Here is a 19,856-nt window from a genome sequence, read left to right as displayed (position 1 = left end):
TTTTTTACGGTACACGGGCCTCTCACTGTTGTGGCCTCTCCCATTGCAGAGCACAGGCTCCGGATGCACAGGCTCAGCGGCCATGGCTCACGGGTCCAGCCGCTCCGCGGCATGTGGGATCTTCCCGGACCGGGGCTTGAAACCGTGTCCCCTGCCTCGGCAGGCGGACTCTCAACCACTGCGCCACCAGGGAAGCCCTGGGTAGGTAACTTTTAAAGCCTTGATTTCTTCATCAGCAGAATGGAGGTTGTGCCTACCTCACTCCCGGGAGAATGAATGAGACAGTGTAGTATACCACTTGGCCCAGAGAAGACAGGCACAGAAAGTTCATTTTCTTCTTTCTCTCCTTTCATCTGGGAGATTTGTCTCTTCCGAGGTCTTTTTCTGAGGTAGAGAGAAGAACAGCTTCCTTCCCTCGCTTTCCTCGGCTGCTTGCAGCCTGCTACTCCATGAGAGAACTGACCCAGGAGACTCTGACTAGACGTGGGAAAGAATTCCCAGGGGAATCAGTGGGGCAAGGCAGGGAAGTCGGTGGGCCCTGGGGCCCATCTGGTCTGGGTTTGAGAAATCTGAGGTGGGGCAGCTGTGGAGGAGGCAGGGGGCTGGATCCCATGACCTCTGGATGTCCTTTCTGGCCTGTGGCCTTCCTGTTTCAGAGCGGTCTTTAATGATCTCAGCCTGAGTCACTGTCTCAGTGCCAACAGTTCCCACTGCAGTGGCTCAGAGATGGGGCAGGAGCAACTGGGCTAGCTTCTCTGGGAGGAACATCTTAGATTTGGAGGGCAGAAAGGAGGGGTTGTCAGAGCAAGTGGCAAGGTGGTCCAGGAGGATGAGTGGCAGCCGTAGTCTCAGAAGGGCTCTCAGACCAGACGTCATGATAGAACTACCAGGGGGCCTCTTACTAGGAGAGCTGAGTGAATGAGCATGGGCGCTGGGCTCTCGGGAGCCTGGGGACAGAGGAATGGATGGAGGGATGGACAGATGGCTTCAAATCTGCATATGGCACAATGTCCAGCACATTAAGAGCACCTGGTCCTCATCCTGGTCTGCCCTTTTTTCCTGCTCTGTGACCTTGGGCAGAGAGCTATCCGCCTCTGGAGGGTCTTTGGTTTCCTTGTCTTCTGATTGGCAGAACTGGACTAGATTAGTTTGAAATGGAGTTGGATTAAATGGGGGCAATAATTGTATATCTCTTAGTGTTCTTTTGAGGATTAAATGAGTTAACATATGTAAAGAGCTGGACAGAGTAAGTGCATGATAAATAGTTATTATTATTATTTTATTTTTAAAAAATATTAAGGATTCTTAGGACTTCCCTGGTGGTCCAGTGGGTAAGACTCTGCACTCCCAATGCAGGGGGCCGGGGTTCGATCCCTGGTTGGGGAACTAGATCCCACATGCATGCCGCAACTAAGAGCCTGCGTGCTGCAACGAGGATCCCTCGTTCTGCAACTAAGACCCGGTGCAGCCAAAATAAATATATAAATAAATAAATATTTAAAAAAATTTTTTTAAGGATTCTTAACCTTGGGCTTGTAGGTAAGTTTCAGGGAGTTCGTGAACTGCTTGAAGCTGTATCAAATTTTGGAGGATAAGCATTTTCTGGGGGAGAGTCCAGAGCGATCATCTGCTCCTCAGAGAATCTTAGATCCCCAAAAGATTAAGAACCACTGGCCTAAATGACCCAGGGCCCCTCCACTAAGGTGTTGAGATTCTCTAACGTGAGGGATTGCCTCTGCCATAAGGACTGACCTATTTTCTCCCACAAACACCTTCAGTTCAAGCCCCTCCCTGCTGTGGCCTCTGCCCCCATGGGATACCAAGGACAGCCCAAGCTGAGCACATGAGTGGCTGGCCTCTCCCTCCAGCTTTAGAATCGGGGCTCCTAGGGTAGGGGGGTTCATCACGGTTGAGGTCAAGTCTGGGTTCTCATCTCCCAGTTGGGGAGAGGAAGAGGACCCAGCCTCAGTGGGGCTGGGGATGCCGAGAACACAGTGAAAAAGGTCTGGCCTTGCCCAGTCTCCCCTATGTCCCTCTGCCAGCCCACCCCAGGGCCTCAGAGGCAGATACCGCTCTAATGAGCTAAGGCCCACGGCAGGCATCGGTAATTACGATTTTACAGAAATATAGAAGGCTCTTATGCAAGTGCCTGACATACTTCCTGGCTGTGGCATCTGCGACAGCTAGGTCCCCAGAGGCTGGAGAAGGGCCCCTCCACCCGCTGCTGCCAACAACCCTTGGAGCTTGGGACACTGGCATAGAGCCGCCTTCCCACTGCCTGTGGCGCTGTCCCTAACACGCCCTGGGTGAGCTGTTCCCTCTCTCTGTGCCCCAGGCTCCCTGGAGCGGAACAACATGGGCTCCAGTGTGTGCACCCCTCTCCCTACCCTGCCAAGTCGAGGCTGTCCAGGAGACTTGTTTCCATGGGAGGGGGATAATGGTTTTGGGGGTGTTTCCCTTTCTCTCAGTAAGAAGACCTCTCTTTCCACAAAGATGTCCCCTTCTATTCTATTTCTTTTCCCCTTGAGGCTGGGGACATAGGGATGACAGCAGCCTGTGGTGGGGGTCACAGCCCCTGGCTGCCCCTCCCCAGGCCCTATGCCAGTTTGCCCACCCCCATCTCCCATGCCTCTGATAGTGTCCTGAAGCCACCCCTTTCTTTCCCTGGTCCATTCCCCATACCCACCCACAAAGCATCTGTTACCAAGGTAACAGCAATGTCATCACTTTGGGGTGAGCAAGGAGGTGGAGCCCAGTGGATGGGATGGGGCTGTTAGGGGTTAGAATTTTAGAGATATGAGCACTGAGGGCCCCCAAACTCTTAAAGGAGGATCTTTGGCTGCAGAGGGGCCCTGGGCACAGACTGGGCTGCAGGGTGCTGCTGAGAGCTGGTGGAAAAGAGGGAGGATGAAGCCTGGAAGCAACTGGATCTGGGTGTTAGGGGTGAGGGTGACTGGCTTACTAAGTGGGAGAAGCGTGAGGGTGATGATGCCAAAGAGATGTCGAGGCAGGGAGGATGGAGCCTGCCTGTAACTCCTCCTTTGGGATTCAGCTTGTTAACTCCTCCTGGGGAGAGGTTTTCTGGCTGGGAGAGTCTAGACCCAGTGGAAACAGCAGCTGGGGATCCTGGGGCCAGCCTGGGTCCACACTGCCCCCTGCAGACTACACAGAAAACAACGTTGCATGTCTTCCAGGGAGGAGTGTGTAGGTGGGGCCTTTGAGGGTCTACATTTGAGACATCTAAACCATGTGGTCCTACTAAGTGCCTAGAGAGGCTCTGGGCACCCGGGGTGCCAGTTTCCTGCATTTGAGGCCCTCCTGTAAATCCTGACCCAGAGAGTGCCCTCCTGCCCAGAGGATCCCTCTGAGCAGACTTGGGGGTAGGAAGCAGCGGGGACAGAGATGCGCCTTCAGCTGAGTTGACAGAGGCCATCAAGAGGACTAGAAGGCAGAGGGGCCAGAGTATTCTAGGCAGATGCAACAGCCTGGGCAAAGGCACCGAGGTATGAAACAGAAAAGACTGTTCTGGAAGTTGCCGGTAAGCAAGGGAGAGAGGGAGTGGTGACAGGGAAAGGCAGAAAAAGGTGGACAAACAGCCTTGGATGCTGGGCCAGGAAGATGCATTTTCCTGCACAAACGGGCTTCTCAGACTTGCTCATTGGAACCCAGGTGAACCATCCAGGGGTACCATGGAGGCATGCGGGGCGGGGGGCAGGTAGGCAAAGTGGTTCACTCAGAAATTGAAAGGAATTTAAAAACATGTCTCTAGGGCTTCCCTGGTGGCGCAGTGGTTGAGAGTCCACCTGCCGAGGCAGGGGACACGGGTTCGTGCCCCGGTCCGGGAAGATCCCACATGCCGCGGAGCGGCTGGGCCCGTGAGCCATGGCCGCTGAGCCTGCGCGTCCGGAGGCTGTGCCCCGCAACGGGAGAGGCCACGACAGTGAGAGGCCCGCGTACTGCAAAAAATAATAATAATAAATAAAATAAATAAATAAAAACAAGTCTCTATATTAAATGTTTGTGCAAGCCTTGCGTTTGAGTCCAAGAATATCTATACTCATATCTTTGAGTCCAAGGACTGTAACCCGGTGGCCTGGGTTCAAACCCTGGCTGTGTCTTCTCTTAGCTGTGTGACCTTGAGATAGTTACTTAACCTCTCTGTTATATAAATAAACCAACAAATGATTTTAAGCACTAACTATGGTGTGCCACAGATGCCCTGGAATATGGGCATGGTTACCCAGGTGTTTCCAGAGCCCAGCTTGAGAATAGCGCTGCGAGTGATTATGGAATGGTCATTCCTGTGTCTTAGGAAGATCCCTCTGGCTCCCAAGGGCAGCCACGTGGAAACAGAGCCAGAGTAGTGGGCTCAGGGTCTTCTGGCCAAAGGCTTCATTGCAGGGATGGCCTGGAAGGAGTCCTGTGTCTTGGTCTGGGTGCATGGCAGTGAGGTGACTCAGGTTCCAGCCCACCCTCACTAGCTAATAACCTTGGACAAATTGCATAGACTGTAACTGGGGACCTTCTTACTTCAAGGGGTGGTTGCAACGTGCAGTGGGACCTGGAGGATCGCATACCCCTGAAAAGCTGCTTCCCTTGCCTGCAATGCCTTTTTTTTTTTTTTTTTGCCACGCGGCTTGTGGGATCTTATTTCCCCGACCAGGGATTGAACCCGGGACCTCGGCAGTAAAAGTGCAGAGTCCTAACCACTGGACCGCCAGGGAATTCCCTCCTGCAGCCTCCACTGCTGCTTATCCCAAGGGAATTGTCAAGCCATAGCCATCCTTGAGGAGACAAAAATCCCGTTTCCTGCTCCTCCTGCCGTTATTAATACCCCCCCCCCGCCCCCATCTATCAAAACCACAGCAGACCAGCCACTGTCATTCATATTTACTCATCCTCAGGGCTCACAGCCCAGGACTGGAACAGAAAGTATTTTTCTCCATTTTGCAGTTGAAGAGGCTGTAGCTCAGAAAGACCAGGGGTCCCTGCCATCCAGGTTCCGGGGTCTGATACTTCTTTGGGAGCCGTTAAATAAATGAATGCATGAACGATGAACACTGCCCCCCATCAGCCCCTCTTTCTTTGGGGGAGGGGTGGTAGACCTCATTCTCCAGCTCCCCAGGTTGGACTGTTGCCTGGTTAATTTCAGAATTCCACACACATTTGTCCAGCAGAGTGGTCATAGTACAGTCATTAGGAGCAATGTAACCTGGTGGCCTTGGTTCAAACCCTGGCTGTGTCTTCTCTTAGCTGTGTGACCTTGAGATAGTTACTTAACCTCTCGGAGCCTCAGTTTCACCATCTGTATAATGAGGGGGGCGGTGATAATAGAATAATAGAAAAAAAATAGCATCTGTCTTAGAAGATAGACTGAAAAGCACTCTGGAGTCATACTGAGCACTGAAGAACTGTTTGCTAAATAAGAAGACCCTCTACATTTATAAGTGTTATATAAATAAACCTACACTTTTAAGTGTTAAATAAATAAACCTGTATGATATACTAGGCACTGGAGATATGTAGAGAAAAAGACACCTACATTTACTGAGGGCTCATTATCTCATTCATTATTATCCAGCCCTGTGGGGCAGAGGTTCTCACCATCCCCCCCCCCTTTTTTTTTTTTTTTGCAGTACGGGCCTGTCACTGTTGTGGCCTCTCCTGTTGCGGGGCACAGCCTCCGGACGCGCAGGCTCAGCGGCCATGGCTCACGGGCCCAGCCGCTCCACGGCACGTGGGATCCTCCCGGACCGGGGCACAAACCCGCGTCCCCTGCATCGGCAGGCGGACTCTCAACCACTGCGCCACCGGGGAAGCCCACCATCCCCTTTTTATAGTTGCAGCACGAAGCTCAGAAAGGCTAAGTTACTTGCCTAAATCCACCTAGTTGCGCTTGCACTCAGGGTCTATCGAGAGGTATGTTTACCTCTTAGTCCCTACCTTCAAGGGGCTTCCACTCTGATGGGAAAACAAACATTAGACAAAGTACATTAAGAATAAACTGCACATCAGACGACTGCTGTGAAGGAATTTGGTGAAGGGCAGAGGAGGGACATGGGGAACATAAATGCCAGCTGGCTGGGTTGCAGGAAGGGTTTTAAGAAGGAAGCAGTAAGTTTGAAGTGTGAACAGAGTACCTTTCCAAGGTGAGACTTACTGGTGGTGAGAGGGACTCTCAGGAATAAAAGATTGGAGACTTAGAGCCAGGCCTGTGCATCCTCGAACTCTAGGGGTGCGCTGTTTAGTGTGGTGCCCTGTGGAGCTGCACACCCAGAGGCCTCGGAGACAGTTTGCTGGAAAAAAGGACCCCCCTCCTAGGGTGGGGGCATTCGTGTACACAGACACACAGAGCACACAGGGATTGCCATATGGTATTGCCAGCTTCCTGTGTGTGTGCATGTGTGTCTGAAAAATTGTGCTCTCATCCATTCCTTTTAGGGAAGGGGAGGGTGGGACGAATTGGGAGATTAGGATTGGCCTGTATACACTACCATGTGTGAAATAGATAGCTAGTGGGAACCTGCTATATAGCACAGAGAGCCCAGCTCGGTGCTCTGTGATGACCTAGATGGGTGGGAAGGGCCGGGGGTGGGGTGGGAGGGAGATCCAAGAGGTAGGGGATATATGTATACATATAGTAGCTGATTCACTTCATTGTACAGCAGAAACTAACAAACATTGTAAAGCAATTATACTCCAATTTAAAAAAGATAAAAAAATAAAAATCATTTCCCTGGAACTCAGTGCCCAGACCTTTTGACCACGAATGTAGGGGTAACAGCGGTGCCTGAGCCCTGGATAGGTTAGGATTCCACCCACCCAGGTACCCTGCCCCAGGTCCCACACACCAGGGAGGGAGGGAGGGAGGGAGAGAGAGCCTGGTACATAGTAGGCTCTCAATAACATTTTGTTGAATGAATGAATGAATGAGGAACACTCCCCTCAGCCTCTGTTTCTCTGTGGGAGTGGTAGGCTTCACTCTCCAACTCTCCGGGTTGGAATGTTGCCTGGGATAGAAGACAAAACAAAACGATACATTTTGGTTAGAGGAGAAAGACACTGACTTATTTCTCAGCAATTTTGACAGATAAAAACTTACTTCCTTGGCTCAGGGAACCCCGAGGGTATTATTAGGATCGTGTTATGCCGTGGCCTAGAAAATGATAGAGCATTTGGGGTATGAAATTCATCTGTGTTGGGGGAAGTTTCTGGGACAGTCATGTCTGTACCTCCAGAACTAGCGAGGGACACCGCCAAGGAGGCTGGGGCCCTCAGTGGTGTCCTCGCTACCCCAAGGGAAGCTCCTGAGGGTTAAACACTGGGATAAGGTGCAACTCCACAGAACTTCCTTGGATCCTCACGGCCACACTGAGTGGGAGGGAGGCCTTGATCCTATTTTACCGATGAGGAAAGTAGGTTCAGAAATGTGTCCCTGCCTCGTGGGGGCCTCAGACCACCCAGAGGCTGAGACTCCTCTGAGAGTGGGGAGCCTGGACCAGAAATTTCCTGAGGCCTCTCTGGGCCTTGGATGGGCTGTTTATACCCTGTGCTGTGCTGGCCCGGGAGGTACAGCGAATGGGTCTGGTGGGGGCTCTCAGTGACCAGGTTCTGTCTGCCTCAAGCCTGGCTGCTTTCCTTGGAGAGACAGAGCCAAGGAAAACCAGCAACAGGCCCAGGGACACCTATTTGGGGACAGAAGCCCAGAGACTCTGAGATGGGCGGAAGGAGGGAGTAGCAGCAGGAGTAAGGGAGAGGTGGGCCTTCCCTGGTGGTCCAGTGGCTAAGATTCCGCGATCCCAGTGTAGCAGGCCCGGGTTCGGTCCCTGGTCAGGGAACTAGATCCCACGTGCCGCAAGTAAGAGTTCACATGCCGCAGCTAAAGATCCCTCCTGCCAGCAAAGAAGATCCCGCACGCCACAGCTAAGACCCGGTGCAGCCAAATAAATAAGTAAATATTTTTTTAAAATATGAGTAGGAGAGAGGGGGTGCTCAGAGGGGGAGGTAGAGGACAGGCTGGGGGGCGGTGCAGGGGGTGGGACTGGCTTATGGAGCAGGAGTCCCCTCCACTGGTGTCCTCGAAGGGGGCCCGCGCCAGCCTCCACCTTTCCCACCTCCATCCCCCATAGCAAGCATAACAAGCCCCGCCCCCCCACCTACCCCCATCCCCTCTGCCCCACTGCCACCCTTACACCCTGCTCCCCCGAGGCCAGGGCCAAGCCCTCCCTCTGGACCCCTCCTACTCCCCTTACCCTGGCCTTCCTGGGATCTTGCTCTGTCCAACCTTGCAGGGTCCCATGGGGGGCCTCCTGACCTTGGATCCAGCTTTGGGCAATGGGTGAGTCTTGAAGTCTTGGGGGTCTTACTGCAGATCTTGGGGACTCAGGTTTCTTTGGCCCCCATTGTCAGGAATGTTCCCATCCCCTTTTCCTCCTTTTGTCCGGCTTCATGAGAGAAGACCAAGGGCCAAGGTACCTGGAGGTACCCTGCCTGCCCATTGTGTGTGTGGGCATACTCTTTGGTTTTCCCTCTCCCTGCAAGGGAGGCCCCCCAGAATCACAAAGCCTAGATAGTTAGGGTCACATGAGGTCAAGCCGCATCTTTAGAGCCCCATCTGTGCTCTCTGCAAGGCCCTTATCTATTTACACCCAACACAGTAGTGGGGGGTGGGGGCAGGGGGGCCCCTGAGCTGACTGTGTACAGTGACAACAGGGGCTGAGCCTGGGGAAGGGGGTCGTCCCCCAGGCAAACTGTATTTGTCCATAAACACAGTGCACCCCGAGCCCCAGGGCAGAGGAGGGGCAGAGAAACCAGCCCAGCTGGAGCGCCTCTCCTTCTACCTCCCTGGGAGGGGGGGCTCTCCCGGGCCCACCCCCTCCTCCTCACAGGCACGCTCTCTCTCCCAGCACCACCCCCCGAGTTGTTTCCACAGCAAGCTGGACTATGTTCTGTAAACTCCAGTCCCCTAGCCAGGTAGCCCCCAGCGACAGGACAGGTGTCAGGCCATCACTGCACCTGTGTGTATGGGGGCGGGGTAGAGACAAGGAAGGAGGCCAGGGGGAGCAAAGGCCCTTTGTTGGTCCATGTGATGTTGTTTGTCGCTCTTCCCGTCCCCTGGAGCGGTCAGGCTCCACCCTCCCCCCATGGGGTCCTGTGAGGGGTCTGGGCCCATAGGTCTCCAGGACTCTCTACGTGGCTTACGGATCTGGGGCCAATCTTTTAGCCTGAGGGTGCCCCTCGTTGTTCTGGGCCTCTGGGGGAATGGTGGGGCAGTGGATGTCCGTCCCGGTGACTTGTTTTGCTGCACCACCACTTCCCCTTTGAGTTAATGATTGGTGGGGAGCCCTAGGGATGCCATTTCTTGATTCCCCTCAGCTTGGGCTGCCTAATAGGTCCTGAGTTTCCTAGAGCCCCGGTTGCTCAGCCAATAAGAGGCTGAGGCCTTGCCCCACCCTTTTGGGGCTATGCTCTTGTATATAAAGCCCGAGGCCCCGGGTGGATGGCCCAGTGGGTCCAGCCCAACCCGGTGCTGAGCCTTCTGTGACACAGCTGGTCCTGCTCTTTTTCCAAGATGCTGTTTTGGCACAGCCAGCCGGAGCACCTGTGGCCCAGCCCCGGGGAACTGTACCCCGGGCCACCAAGCAGCTTGCTCAGGTAAGGGCCACATGCCCTTCCCACAGTCCCTGCGGAAGGCCCTGCTCTGAGTTGAGATGGACACGTCAGGGCCCCCTGTTTCAAGCGAAAGCTTATGGGCCTCCTGATCTTGAGTTCCTCTGGGGGTGGGGAAGTGGTCAAATGTACCTGGAGTTCAGTGGGTCCCAGGACGTCTCAAAACATCCTGACCACCCACCCACTCAGGACACTTGCGGTGGGCATTCACTGGGTGTCAGGCAAGCCCTGAGGGTGCAAACGAGTAATTAATAGCAGATGTTTGCAAAGGCTTGGTAGTATCTGGGATCTGTACCTTGAGGGAGGTCTGCTGGAGGCCAGAGGAGCTGAACAGGGGCCCCTTAGGCCCTGGCTGCTGCAGGGGTGCCTGCTACAGCACACTGTGGGCTCCCTGAAGGGAGAACCTAGCAGAAAGAGTCAAAGCCTCTTAGAGGATGGGGTGGACAGGGCAGAAAGCCAGCAGTGCCCTCCTCTCCCTGGCAGGGAGGCCTTGCCCTTGCCCTACCTGAAGCAGGAAGAGCCGCCCAACATCCCCCGTGCGGAACCGCCCTGCCCCACCTTCCAGTACGTGCTCTGCGCAGCTACCTCGCCAGCTGTGAAGCAGCAGGAGGAGACCCTCACCTACCTGAACCAGGGTGAGCTGGGCCTGGGGAAGGAGAGGGGCTAGCGAGGCAGCAAGCTCTGGAGGCTGGGCCCAGGGCAGGCTGGGGGTGGCAGGCAGCATCTCTGCCCCTCAGAGTGGGTCTCACACATCCCTTAATCTCTCCCAGGCCAGTCCTATGAGGTGAGGATGCTCTGCAACCCCAAACTGGGCGATGCCACCCAGGGGCCCCGGCTGCTGAAGGTAGGTGCATTCCTTCCAGAATTGGCAAAAGCTTGGCTATGACTATCCCTCTGGGCAGGAAGCCAGTGTCATCACTATGATGTCATTGTCAAGTAGAACCCTCTCAAGTCCACCTTTCAATCTGACCTTCACTATAGCTCAGTGGTGGGCAGGAATTGTTGAGGAAACAGGCACAGCGAGGTTAAGTATTTTCTCAAGGACACAGAGCCAGTAAGTAGCAGAACCAGGACTTAGAAATACATTTACATAGCATTACTCACACACATGATTCCTTCTTTCTCAAAAAAAAAAAAAAAGTATTTAGCTCCCATTCTTTGCCAGAAACTGTTCGATGAGCTAGAGATTCAGGGGTAAAGAGACAGATGCAGTTTCCTTCCTCAGGGGGCTTGCATTCTGCTGAGTGAGACAAACATGTAATTACACAAATTATTAATATATGCAATTACAAATTGATTTACAAATCGCAAACTGATAAGTGCAGCGAAGAAAAGAAATGGGTAGAGTGACTACGAGTGGGAAGGGATTAACTCCTCCATTTTACAGATGAGGAAACTGAGGCTCTAGGTTACTTCCTCAGTTTCACAGCTTGTGAGTGGCAGGTGGCATCTGGACACGGATCTAGTGATTCTAAGTCCTTCTGCCCCTGGAGGGTGGGAAGCAAGGTGGGGGAGAGGCTGGAAAGGTTGGCCTGCCCCAGGTGTGGGAACTGGTTCCCAAATGCCCAGGCGCCCTCCTGTGCCCGCAGAGTGTGGTGCGTGTGGTTTTCCACGACCGGCGCCTGCAGTACACGGAGCAGCAGCAGCTGGATGGGTGGAGGTGGAGCCGGCCTGGGGACCGCATCCTGGACATAGGTGAATGGGGAGGGACCAGGGACCCTTTAGGGCTGCTTTCTGTCTTAGAGGCCCTTGTGGATGGGGAGGGCTGAGCCCGACTCCCTGCCTGCAACCCTGTGCCTGCAGATGTGCCACTGTCCGTGGGGGTGATAGAACCCCAAGTGCTACCCTCACAACTCAACACGGTGGAGTTTTATTGGGACCCGGCCAAGAGGACCTCCCTCTTTCTGCAGGTGAGTCTGAAGCTGAGACAGGGAGGAGGCTGGAGCTCAGATGTGGGTGGCAGCAGCCTAAGTGGGAAAGGAAGGTGATTTTGGGTGGTGGTGGGGGGCGTGATAAGAATGAACCACTTCTAGAAACACCTTGAGGAAAAAAAGACGGATAAATGTTGATCGAATCTCACCAAAGGCAAGGACTTGTTAAACATTAAGGCAATGGAAGAAATGAAAAAACATAGGACAGAATTTAGCTTCATAAAAAGTAACGGTCTGCAATACACAGGCAAAATTAAAAGGAGACATCAAATGGGAAAAATAGTTGCCACATATGACATATAATGTGTTATATAAAATGCTAATAATGCTAATAAAATTATATATGTGTGTGTGTGTGTGTATATATATATATATATATAACTGGCAAAGACTTTTTAAAAACTGTTATTGGTAAGGTTTGGAGAAACAGACACCCTCATATCCTGAGAATGCAAATTGGTGCACCCATTCTGTAGGTATGTGGCACGTGGGCAAATTTTATTAAATTTAATGTTCATACTCATTTACCCAGTAGTTCCGCTATCGCAGTGTTCAATAAGTACACAGAAATATATTTACCAGCTATTCATGCCAGTGTCGCTTTATATATTAAAAGATTTTAAATAATCAGATGTCCAGCAGAAGAGGATTGACTTTGATATAAGTGTTTAGTACAGGTTTATAATGGACATTGTGTAGCCATTAAAATGATGTCTCTGAGAAATATTTCATGACAAGAGAAACTGCTTTCCCATAAGTAAAGGCGGAATATAGACTTGTATTTAAAGTTTGATTTCTATTTTGTAAAAATAAAAGTGTGTGTGTATACAAAAGTTGTGGGGTTTTTTTCCTTGCCCAGAGAAAAGATAGGAAGAGACAATACTTGAATGTTAACAGTATTATCTCTGAGAGGTGGGGTGATGGGAAATGCTTGTATTCTTCTTTATACTTTTTCAGTGTTCTCCATATTTTCTATGCTGGAAGGTTTCCTTTTATAATCGAAAAATATTGTCAAAACTCACCTGTAAGTCCCTTTTCTGAGTGTCCACTATAGTCTAAGTATCTGGATTTGGAGTCAGGTGGATGTGGCACAATTTCAGTTCCACCACTTCCTGGCATGGACCTTGCCCAGGTCACATGATCTCTGTGAGCCTCAGCTTCCCTACCTTTACCTGTTCTTCACAAGATTTGGGGAGGGCTACAGTGGGTGTGCAGGTCAGGAAGGCTTCCTGGAGTAGACTGCTAGATTTAGCAAATAAAATACAGGACACTCAGTTAAATTTGAATTTTAGCTAAAGAATTTTTTTTTTTTTTTAGTATCAGTATGTCCCATGCAATACTTGGGAATACTGATGCTAAAAAATTATTTGTTTCTTATCAGAAATTCAGATTTAACTGGGCATCCTGTATCTTAACTGGCAACCCTACTCTGGAATGGGATGTATTGGCTCAGATGTGAGCAGAGAGAGCTTTCCCGGTAGAGAAAAAGCTATGCAGGTGTATTGAGGTGATGATTAGGCTGGATCGGTAGGTCAGCGGGTTCATTGATGGGGGAGAGAGAGCAGCCGGGCAGAAAAGCTTGACTTGACTCTTTAAGATGCTTGAATGCCAGCCAGGGTCAGGGACTTTGCTTCTCATCTCATAACCCTGGGGAGCTGCTGAGGGATTTTGAACAAGGGAAAGAACCTAATAAAGTTATATTTTAAGAAGAAAGTAGATCTTAAATGATCTCACCACCAAAAAAAGGGTAATTATGTGATGGGGTGTTTCTGTGATGGAGGTGTTAGCAGCTAATGCTATGGTGGGTGGTAATCATTTTCCAATATATAAACGTACCATATCAACACACTGCAAACTTTAAACATACACAATGTTATATGTCAAGTATATCTCAGTAAAGCTGGAAAAAATTGTTCCCCTTAAAAAAAAAGTTATGCTTCAAGAATAGACACTGGTTGGGGGTGGGAAGTTGCTGTGATTAATGGCTGACAGGTGACAGACAGGTAACAGCTTTCAGGTGAGATCCCTTGAATGTGGGTGGGACCTGGAGTCACCCTTCTTTTCCACCTCAGGTTCACTGCATCAGCACTGAGTTCACTCCTAGGAAAAAAGGTGGAGAGAAAGGTGTTCCCTTCCGCCTTCAGATCGACACTTTCAAGCCCTGTGACAAGGAGCTTTCGCCGGAGCACCTGCATTCAGCTGGCTGCCTCATCAAGGTGTTTAAGGTACATGCAGCACGGGGGCCCTGTCCCCTCCCTCTCAGGGCTGTCACCCTGCCTTGCTGGCTGTGTGGATCTGGCTCTGCTTTGCAGCGGACCCTTAGCCTGCGGTTCCCCTCTCTGGGACTGTTTCATTCTCCGTGCACAGAGGGATGGGGCTTGGTCTCTTTCTCAGAGCCCCTCCTGTAATGAGAAGTGGGCAGGTGAAGAAGGCCTCTGAGGTTTTCTTGTCACCCTCCTGCAGCCCAAAGGAGCTGACCGGAAACTGAAAACTGACCGGGAGAAGGTTGAGAAACAGCCCGTGCATGAGAGAGACAAGTATCAGACAGCCTGTGAGAGCACAGTCTTCATGGAGGTGTGTGTACTGGGTGCAGGGGCGGGAGGGGAGGTCTGGAGAAAAGATCCTCGTTGTATACGCTGGGAAACTGAGGCCTCAGGGGCTGCGACTGCTCCAGGATCATCACAGCCTCCCAGTGATTCCACCTGTTTCCTGCGAGGACAAACTGCACTGCCTGTTGTTCAAGACTCCCAGGAGATGACGCCTTGCCGGCTGCCTCTCCTTGCCCTGCCGTGGCCGCCCCTCACTTCTGCTCCCTCTGCCTGGAGCACCTCCTTTCCTGCTGTAGCTCCTCCAGGAAGCCTTCCCCAAATCCCCCAAACAGAGCTGCAGGCTAGTTTACTCTCTTCTTTGTGTGGAAACTTGATCTACTTGTCAGGGACTCCTGGGGCAGGGGCCAAGTTTGGCCCAAGGCAGGCCAACAGCCACCACTGCCCACCGCCCCCACACACACCCGAATGTCCAGGCTAACCTCACTGCTTGTCTACCTGCAGTGTTCACCGTGGCCAGAGCCCAGTTCGGGACCCCACCCGCCTCTGAGCCCTCTTGCTCTGACCTCCCCCAACTCCTGCAAGCTCCCCCCGGAGAGGTGAGGCAGGACGAGCACCTTCTGTCAGCCCTTGGGGGTGAGAATGAAGAGAAGAGCCCCTCAGCCTAGGCAGCGGGGGAGGGGCCGGCCTGAGGGTGCAGCTGAGGCAGCTTCTGGGGAACACGTGGGTGACACCGGGACAGGCCTGGGGAAGGATGAGGGGGGCAGGAGACTGGCCGCACTGTTTCCCTGAACCTGACTCCCTGCTCCCCACAGGCTCTGCTCCTCACCACCATTCGCCTTGGACACCTTGGGGGGCAGCCCAGCTCAGGTGAGTCTTTCCTTTCCACACTCCCACACCCCCTATTGCAAAGCCTTCTCAGCAGTGTCATCTCACTCTCCAGAATAGGGTGGCCCTGCCCCCTGGTGGGGAGATGTGGTATGGCCACAGATAGTCAAATGGTTCGCGGAGGGCGCTGGGCACTTGCCTCCGGCAGGACGAGCCTCCCGTCTCAGACTTGGGACCTCCAAGGGCAGGGGCCATGTTTCCCCTCCACCTTGTTCTCAGTCCGTGGGTCCACGGTGTTATCTGGACCGCTCTCTTTATACCTCAGGATCTGAACCCTGGAGCCTCCATCCTAGAGACACAGCAGTGGTTGCATCGGCACCGGTTCTCCAACTACTGTCGGTCGCTGGCCAATTTCACTGGTGAGGCTGGGGTCTGGTAGGGACCTGACCTGTAGGGGACTGAGGGCAGACAGTCGGGCAGGAAGCCTGTCTCTGTCCTGGCTTGCTGTGTGACCTTCAACTAACTTCTATGTAGAACTAAGAGTTGGCAAGCACACTATGCTGGCTAGGCTCTCTTCTCGTGTATTATCCCATACAATTTATACACTACCCCTGAGGACAGGGCTCAGAGAGGTTAAATAACTTACCCAAGGACACACAGCTAGCAAGTGGCAGAGGTGGGATTTGAATCCAAGTCTGGTTCCCATGCCTGGGCATACGAGGGCTATTTGTAGACTAATGTTGGATTGTATCCCTTGCCACCCTTGATCCCAGTGCTCTCTTCCCCTAATCTAGCCCTGTCTGACTCTGCAGGCACTGATCTGCTGAAGCTTACCCGCCAGGACCTTATCCAGATCTGTGGAGCTGCCGACGGGATCCGCCTTTTCAATACTCTAAGAGCCAGGTGCTGGGCACTGCCAACCAGGGTCCCCTTCCCACTGTAGTGGCACTTACCAACTCAGCTGACACTCACGTTTCATAGACTGTTCAAGCCAAAGGCTCCCAAAAGACCACTTAGCCCCACTTCTCTCTTTTTACAAAGGAAGAAACTCAGGCCCAAAGGACAGCGACCTGCCTGAGGTCACAGAGCAACAAGGCTAGCAGAATTGGGCTTAAAAGTTAGGCTCCTGTGACTTCTTCCTGTGGCCAGCCCATCTGCATCACTCAGTTTCTGGGGACAGAGATGGATTCTTCTCATCTTCTCTCCCCTAGGGTCCAGCATTCACTAAATACCTAAGAAAAGTTTGGTGACCCCCTATCCGTAGAGACCTGGGAGGACGCAGGGTTTCTCCCAGGGATGGGGGCTAAAACTGGAACCTGTTAGTTCAGGTATGAATGTAGACTATTTTCCTGGCCCAGGCCCATGCGTCACCGGCTGACCTTATATGTCGCTCAGGAGGCCTCTAGGCAAGAGAACGAGGTTCCTAAGAACCCTGACTCAGGTGAGGTTCTGGCCTCTTCAGAAGACGAGAAACTCAGGTGTGGTTGCATGAAACCTCTTCTGGGCTGGGGAAGGGGTGATGCTCCGCCATTCCTGGGACCCAGGATGCCCTTGGCATTCTCATCTTCCATGACTAGATTAGTCTTCTTTCAGGATGACTCCCTGGGTTTATTCCTCCATGCTCTATACTCTGACTCCATCTGATTCTGTCATTCTATCATTCGGTGTCCCATCTCTTCTTTAAACTGGGGGTTCCTCTCAGCCTAGGCCTCCCCAAAGGTGAGGAATAGGAGGTGAAAATGAAGAGGATTTGTAAGGTTTTTTCCTTCTTCCCTGACCCGGGCCCTCCCAATGAGCCTGTCGCCTTGTCTTCTCCTTTCTCCTGATATCTGGGGCTCCCTCTGGGCCGCAGCCCCCACTGACTCCTGCCCCTGTGCTGCCCACACCCCCAGGCTTTTATCAAGAGATCTCTCTGGATGAACTCAGTGCTGTAGAGCTCATGGGGAAACTGGCTGAACTGCTGGCCCTCCCAGCCAATCAGATCCATCGGCTCTTCCACCAGGGCCCTGGGGGCATCCTCATTCTCCTCAGTGACCAGGTAAATCGGGAGCGGTTCCCTGCAAGGCCCCACAAAGGCCTGGATCATTCTCCCAACACCAGGCCCAGTCTCCCTCTCCCTGTCCTAGCTTATTCCGTTTGGTTCTAAGAACAGAATCATCTTAGTGACCCCTCTCCCTTGCAGGTGGTTCAGAATCTTGAGGATGAGTCGTACTTTGTGGCTGTGGTGAAGAAAGGTAGGGCTTTGAGAGGGAGAGGCGTGTGTCTCACAGGCCCTAGAAAGGGTAAGACTGTTTATAATACTGTCTCCTAAATGAGATTAAAAGGTTCCTTGAAGGTGTGTTGCGGGTGCTGTGTCCCAATCAAGGGGTAAACATCTGCTCAACACCAGCTTTGTGTCAAAGGGACAGGGTCATACAGCTAAGAGACAGCCATTTATTGCTCAGGAAGAAGGAACTGAATAAACGCACTCTCATGCCCTAGTTTCAGGGAGCTTATCAGAAGGGAAGGAAAGGCCCCTACCCCTCTTCCCGCACCCCCCCCCCCCCCCCCCCCCCGTCATACAAGTCAGAAGGGCAGGTGCTTGCTGGACACCACCTGGAGCAGAGCACTTCTGATCAGCATTTCCGATCAGCTGGCTCGTGGTCCTGGTTATTCAGATGCCTGCCCTCTATCCCTCCTCTGTGCTCCGGTCCCCAGGGAGGCTTCCTAAAGCGCTGGATCCAGGGTGGGGCTGGAAGAACACTCAGGTGTGGCAGAGGCGCTGCAGGCCGCTTGGAGGTTCAGAAGCAGCACAGTAGTTAGTGGTGGTTGGGGCCCGTCTCATCCCGGTGGTGCCCTTTCTTTTTTTTTTTACTGCTTTCAGTGCAGAATCCAGATGGCTACTACCTGGTTCTGACCTAGGCCCAGGGGTGCCCTGCTGCAAGAGGAGGAGACTGGTGCCAGCCTGGTTCTCTGGGGTCCTGTGCTCACCAGAAGCCTTGTTAACATCCTCAGCTGCTTCACCAGGCTTCAGGTGAAGAGCCAAATCGTCATGTGTCCTCCTACGCCTGGGGAGGAGCCAAGCAGCCCCCAGGCTCACGTTTCTTTCTGCTCAACAGCAAGTTGTTGGAATCCCTGAGACACAGCCTTCCCTGCTGAGCTGAGCTGGCCAATCCTGTGAGGCAAAAAAACCCTGGCAATATGGATAAGGAGCTTTTGCCCCAAGCAGTGCTGCTGAACAGAGTGCATTAATTCATGTTTATTTAAAATTTTATTCATCCCCTTTAAAAGTAAAGATACATATATATATATATATATATATATATATATATATATATATATATATTTTCAATGTGTTGTCCAATTCTCTTGGTGTTATGGTCCTCTCGGGGATATGTCCCCTGCTTAAAGAGACCAGGGCAAGGGACGGAGAGTCTGGGACAGAAATATAAATAAATCCGACTGGACTCTTTTCCCAATTAGTTTGGGCAAAAACTAACCACTAAAGCCTCCAAAAGATTATTCAACTATTAAATCACTTATTTAAAACTTCAGTTCTAGAGACTTGGGAATTACTATAGCTCTCTTCTTGAACAATGAGGCTATAGGGCTTTATTATTTTTTATTTAAATGTAGTTGAATTAAAATTAATCTTTTAATTTTTAGGTCTTAACAAATCTTTCCGTACATTAAGGTAAATATAATTTCCTATGAATGTCTTCCAAAGTTCAAACTTTAATTTTGTGTTTCACTTTTAGGCCTATAATCTACCTGAAAGTGATATTCTCTGTGTATTTTTTTCTGTGTAGAAAACCAATTTTATATTAAAGTACTTTAAAAAAAGATAAGTGATTTGGGGCCATATTTTATTCCACTCCTCTTTTTTCATCCCCTTCCCTCAAAATTTTTATTATGGAAAATTTCAAACATACTGAAAAGAGAAAACCCATTTGCATGCACTGGGAGATAGGCCAGGATGCCATTATTAATCATTTACCCCATTTATCACTTACTGATCATCTTTGTTGAGTCCTAAACCTGGTGGCCTCTGGCTAGGGAAGGTAGGAAGGAGGAAGGCTCTACACTGGCTGCATTAACAGGATTAAAGCACAGGGGAAGGGAAAGTCTGCTTACTGAAGTTCAAAGACCTCGAACTTGCCTCCCTCAAAAGCCAAGGCTGTCTCAATATGGACAAGGAAGCAGGCTTGCTTCCTTGCACCCCTGGAAGGGACTGTGGGACCCCGCTGGCCCCAGATGACCAATCCAGATTAGGCATTTAACTCATGCAGGATGAGCGGATTTCGAGTGAGGCCTCCGATTCCACAGGGCTCCCCAAAGGTGTTTCAGGGCACGGTAGATACCCTGAGATTTAAATCGAGGTTGCTGGTTTGGCTCCACTGCTCGTCTCCACCAAAAGGATAGGGACCAAAGGCATCAGCCCTTGTGCATCTCTCAACCTAGGAGCCTCTGGCACAGATTAGATACTGAAATATACTGAAATGAAGCGAATAAAAGCAGGTAACATGTGAGCGTTTACTATGTGCCACTCTTATCACTTTTAATCTTCACAACTCTAAAGCAGGTACTGTTATCCCCACTTTACCAACAAAGAACTGAGATAGAGGGGTTAACTGGCCAAGGTCACGTGCAGTGAGTTTGTTTAACCATTACACAGCTCCCTCACTCCTTCCTAGTCCAGGTAAGGGCAATGCTTTGCACAGATAAGGGACTCAGGTTGAATTGTTATTATCCAATTAAGACAAAAGCTTTTTAGAAACTCTGATTTATATTATGTCTTCTGTTTTTCTTAGAAGCAAGTGGAGTGCAGGGTATTAAATAAAGGCTACTGAAAAGGTACTAAGTAAAGATTATTAAACAATTAATAAATAAATAAATAAAGGGT

At 51.4% G+C, this 19,856-nt stretch overlaps 2 protein-coding genes and 1 non-coding gene across 3 annotated transcripts; 2 read left to right on the top strand and 1 right to left on the bottom strand.

Moving 5' to 3' along the window:
- Positions 1-4,651: 4,651 nt before the first annotated feature.
- TRNAK-UUU (transfer RNA lysine (anticodon UUU)) lies at positions 4,652-4,724 on the bottom strand. Its single transcript has one exon. It is a non-coding gene; the product is annotated as a tRNA-Lys (tRNA).
- Positions 4,725-9,571: 4,847 nt separating this feature from the next.
- On the top strand, positions 9,572-15,140 carry LOC115843622 (transcription factor CP2-like protein 1). The gene is made up of 10 exons (XM_070044571.1): positions 9,572-9,654; positions 10,153-10,304; positions 10,440-10,513; positions 11,259-11,364; positions 11,473-11,579; positions 13,673-13,825; positions 14,064-14,174; positions 14,651-14,745; positions 14,962-15,016; positions 15,090-15,140. Exons 1-10 carry the CDS (start codon positions 9,572-9,574, stop codon positions 15,138-15,140), a joined length of 987 nt encoding a protein of 328 aa, XP_069900672.1.
- Positions 15,141-15,187: 47 nt separating this feature from the next.
- Positions 15,188-17,875, top strand: LOC132594330 (transcription factor CP2-like protein 1). Its single transcript, XM_060291240.1, has 6 exons — positions 15,188-15,393; positions 15,787-15,877; positions 16,333-16,415; positions 16,867-17,012; positions 17,157-17,208; positions 17,838-17,875. The coding sequence occupies exons 1-6, from the start codon at positions 15,228-15,230 to the stop codon at positions 17,873-17,875; spliced, it is 576 nt and encodes a 191-aa protein (XP_060147223.1). The 5' UTR covers positions 15,188-15,227.
- Positions 17,876-19,856: the final 1,981 nt, after the last annotated feature.

This window comes from Globicephala melas, chromosome 20 (assembly GCF_963455315.2).
Source record: "Globicephala melas chromosome 20, mGloMel1.2, whole genome shotgun sequence".
Classification (NCBI taxonomy): Eukaryota; Metazoa; Chordata; class Mammalia; order Artiodactyla; family Delphinidae; genus Globicephala; species Globicephala melas.
This window is presented reverse-complemented; position numbering and strand designations above follow the sequence as displayed.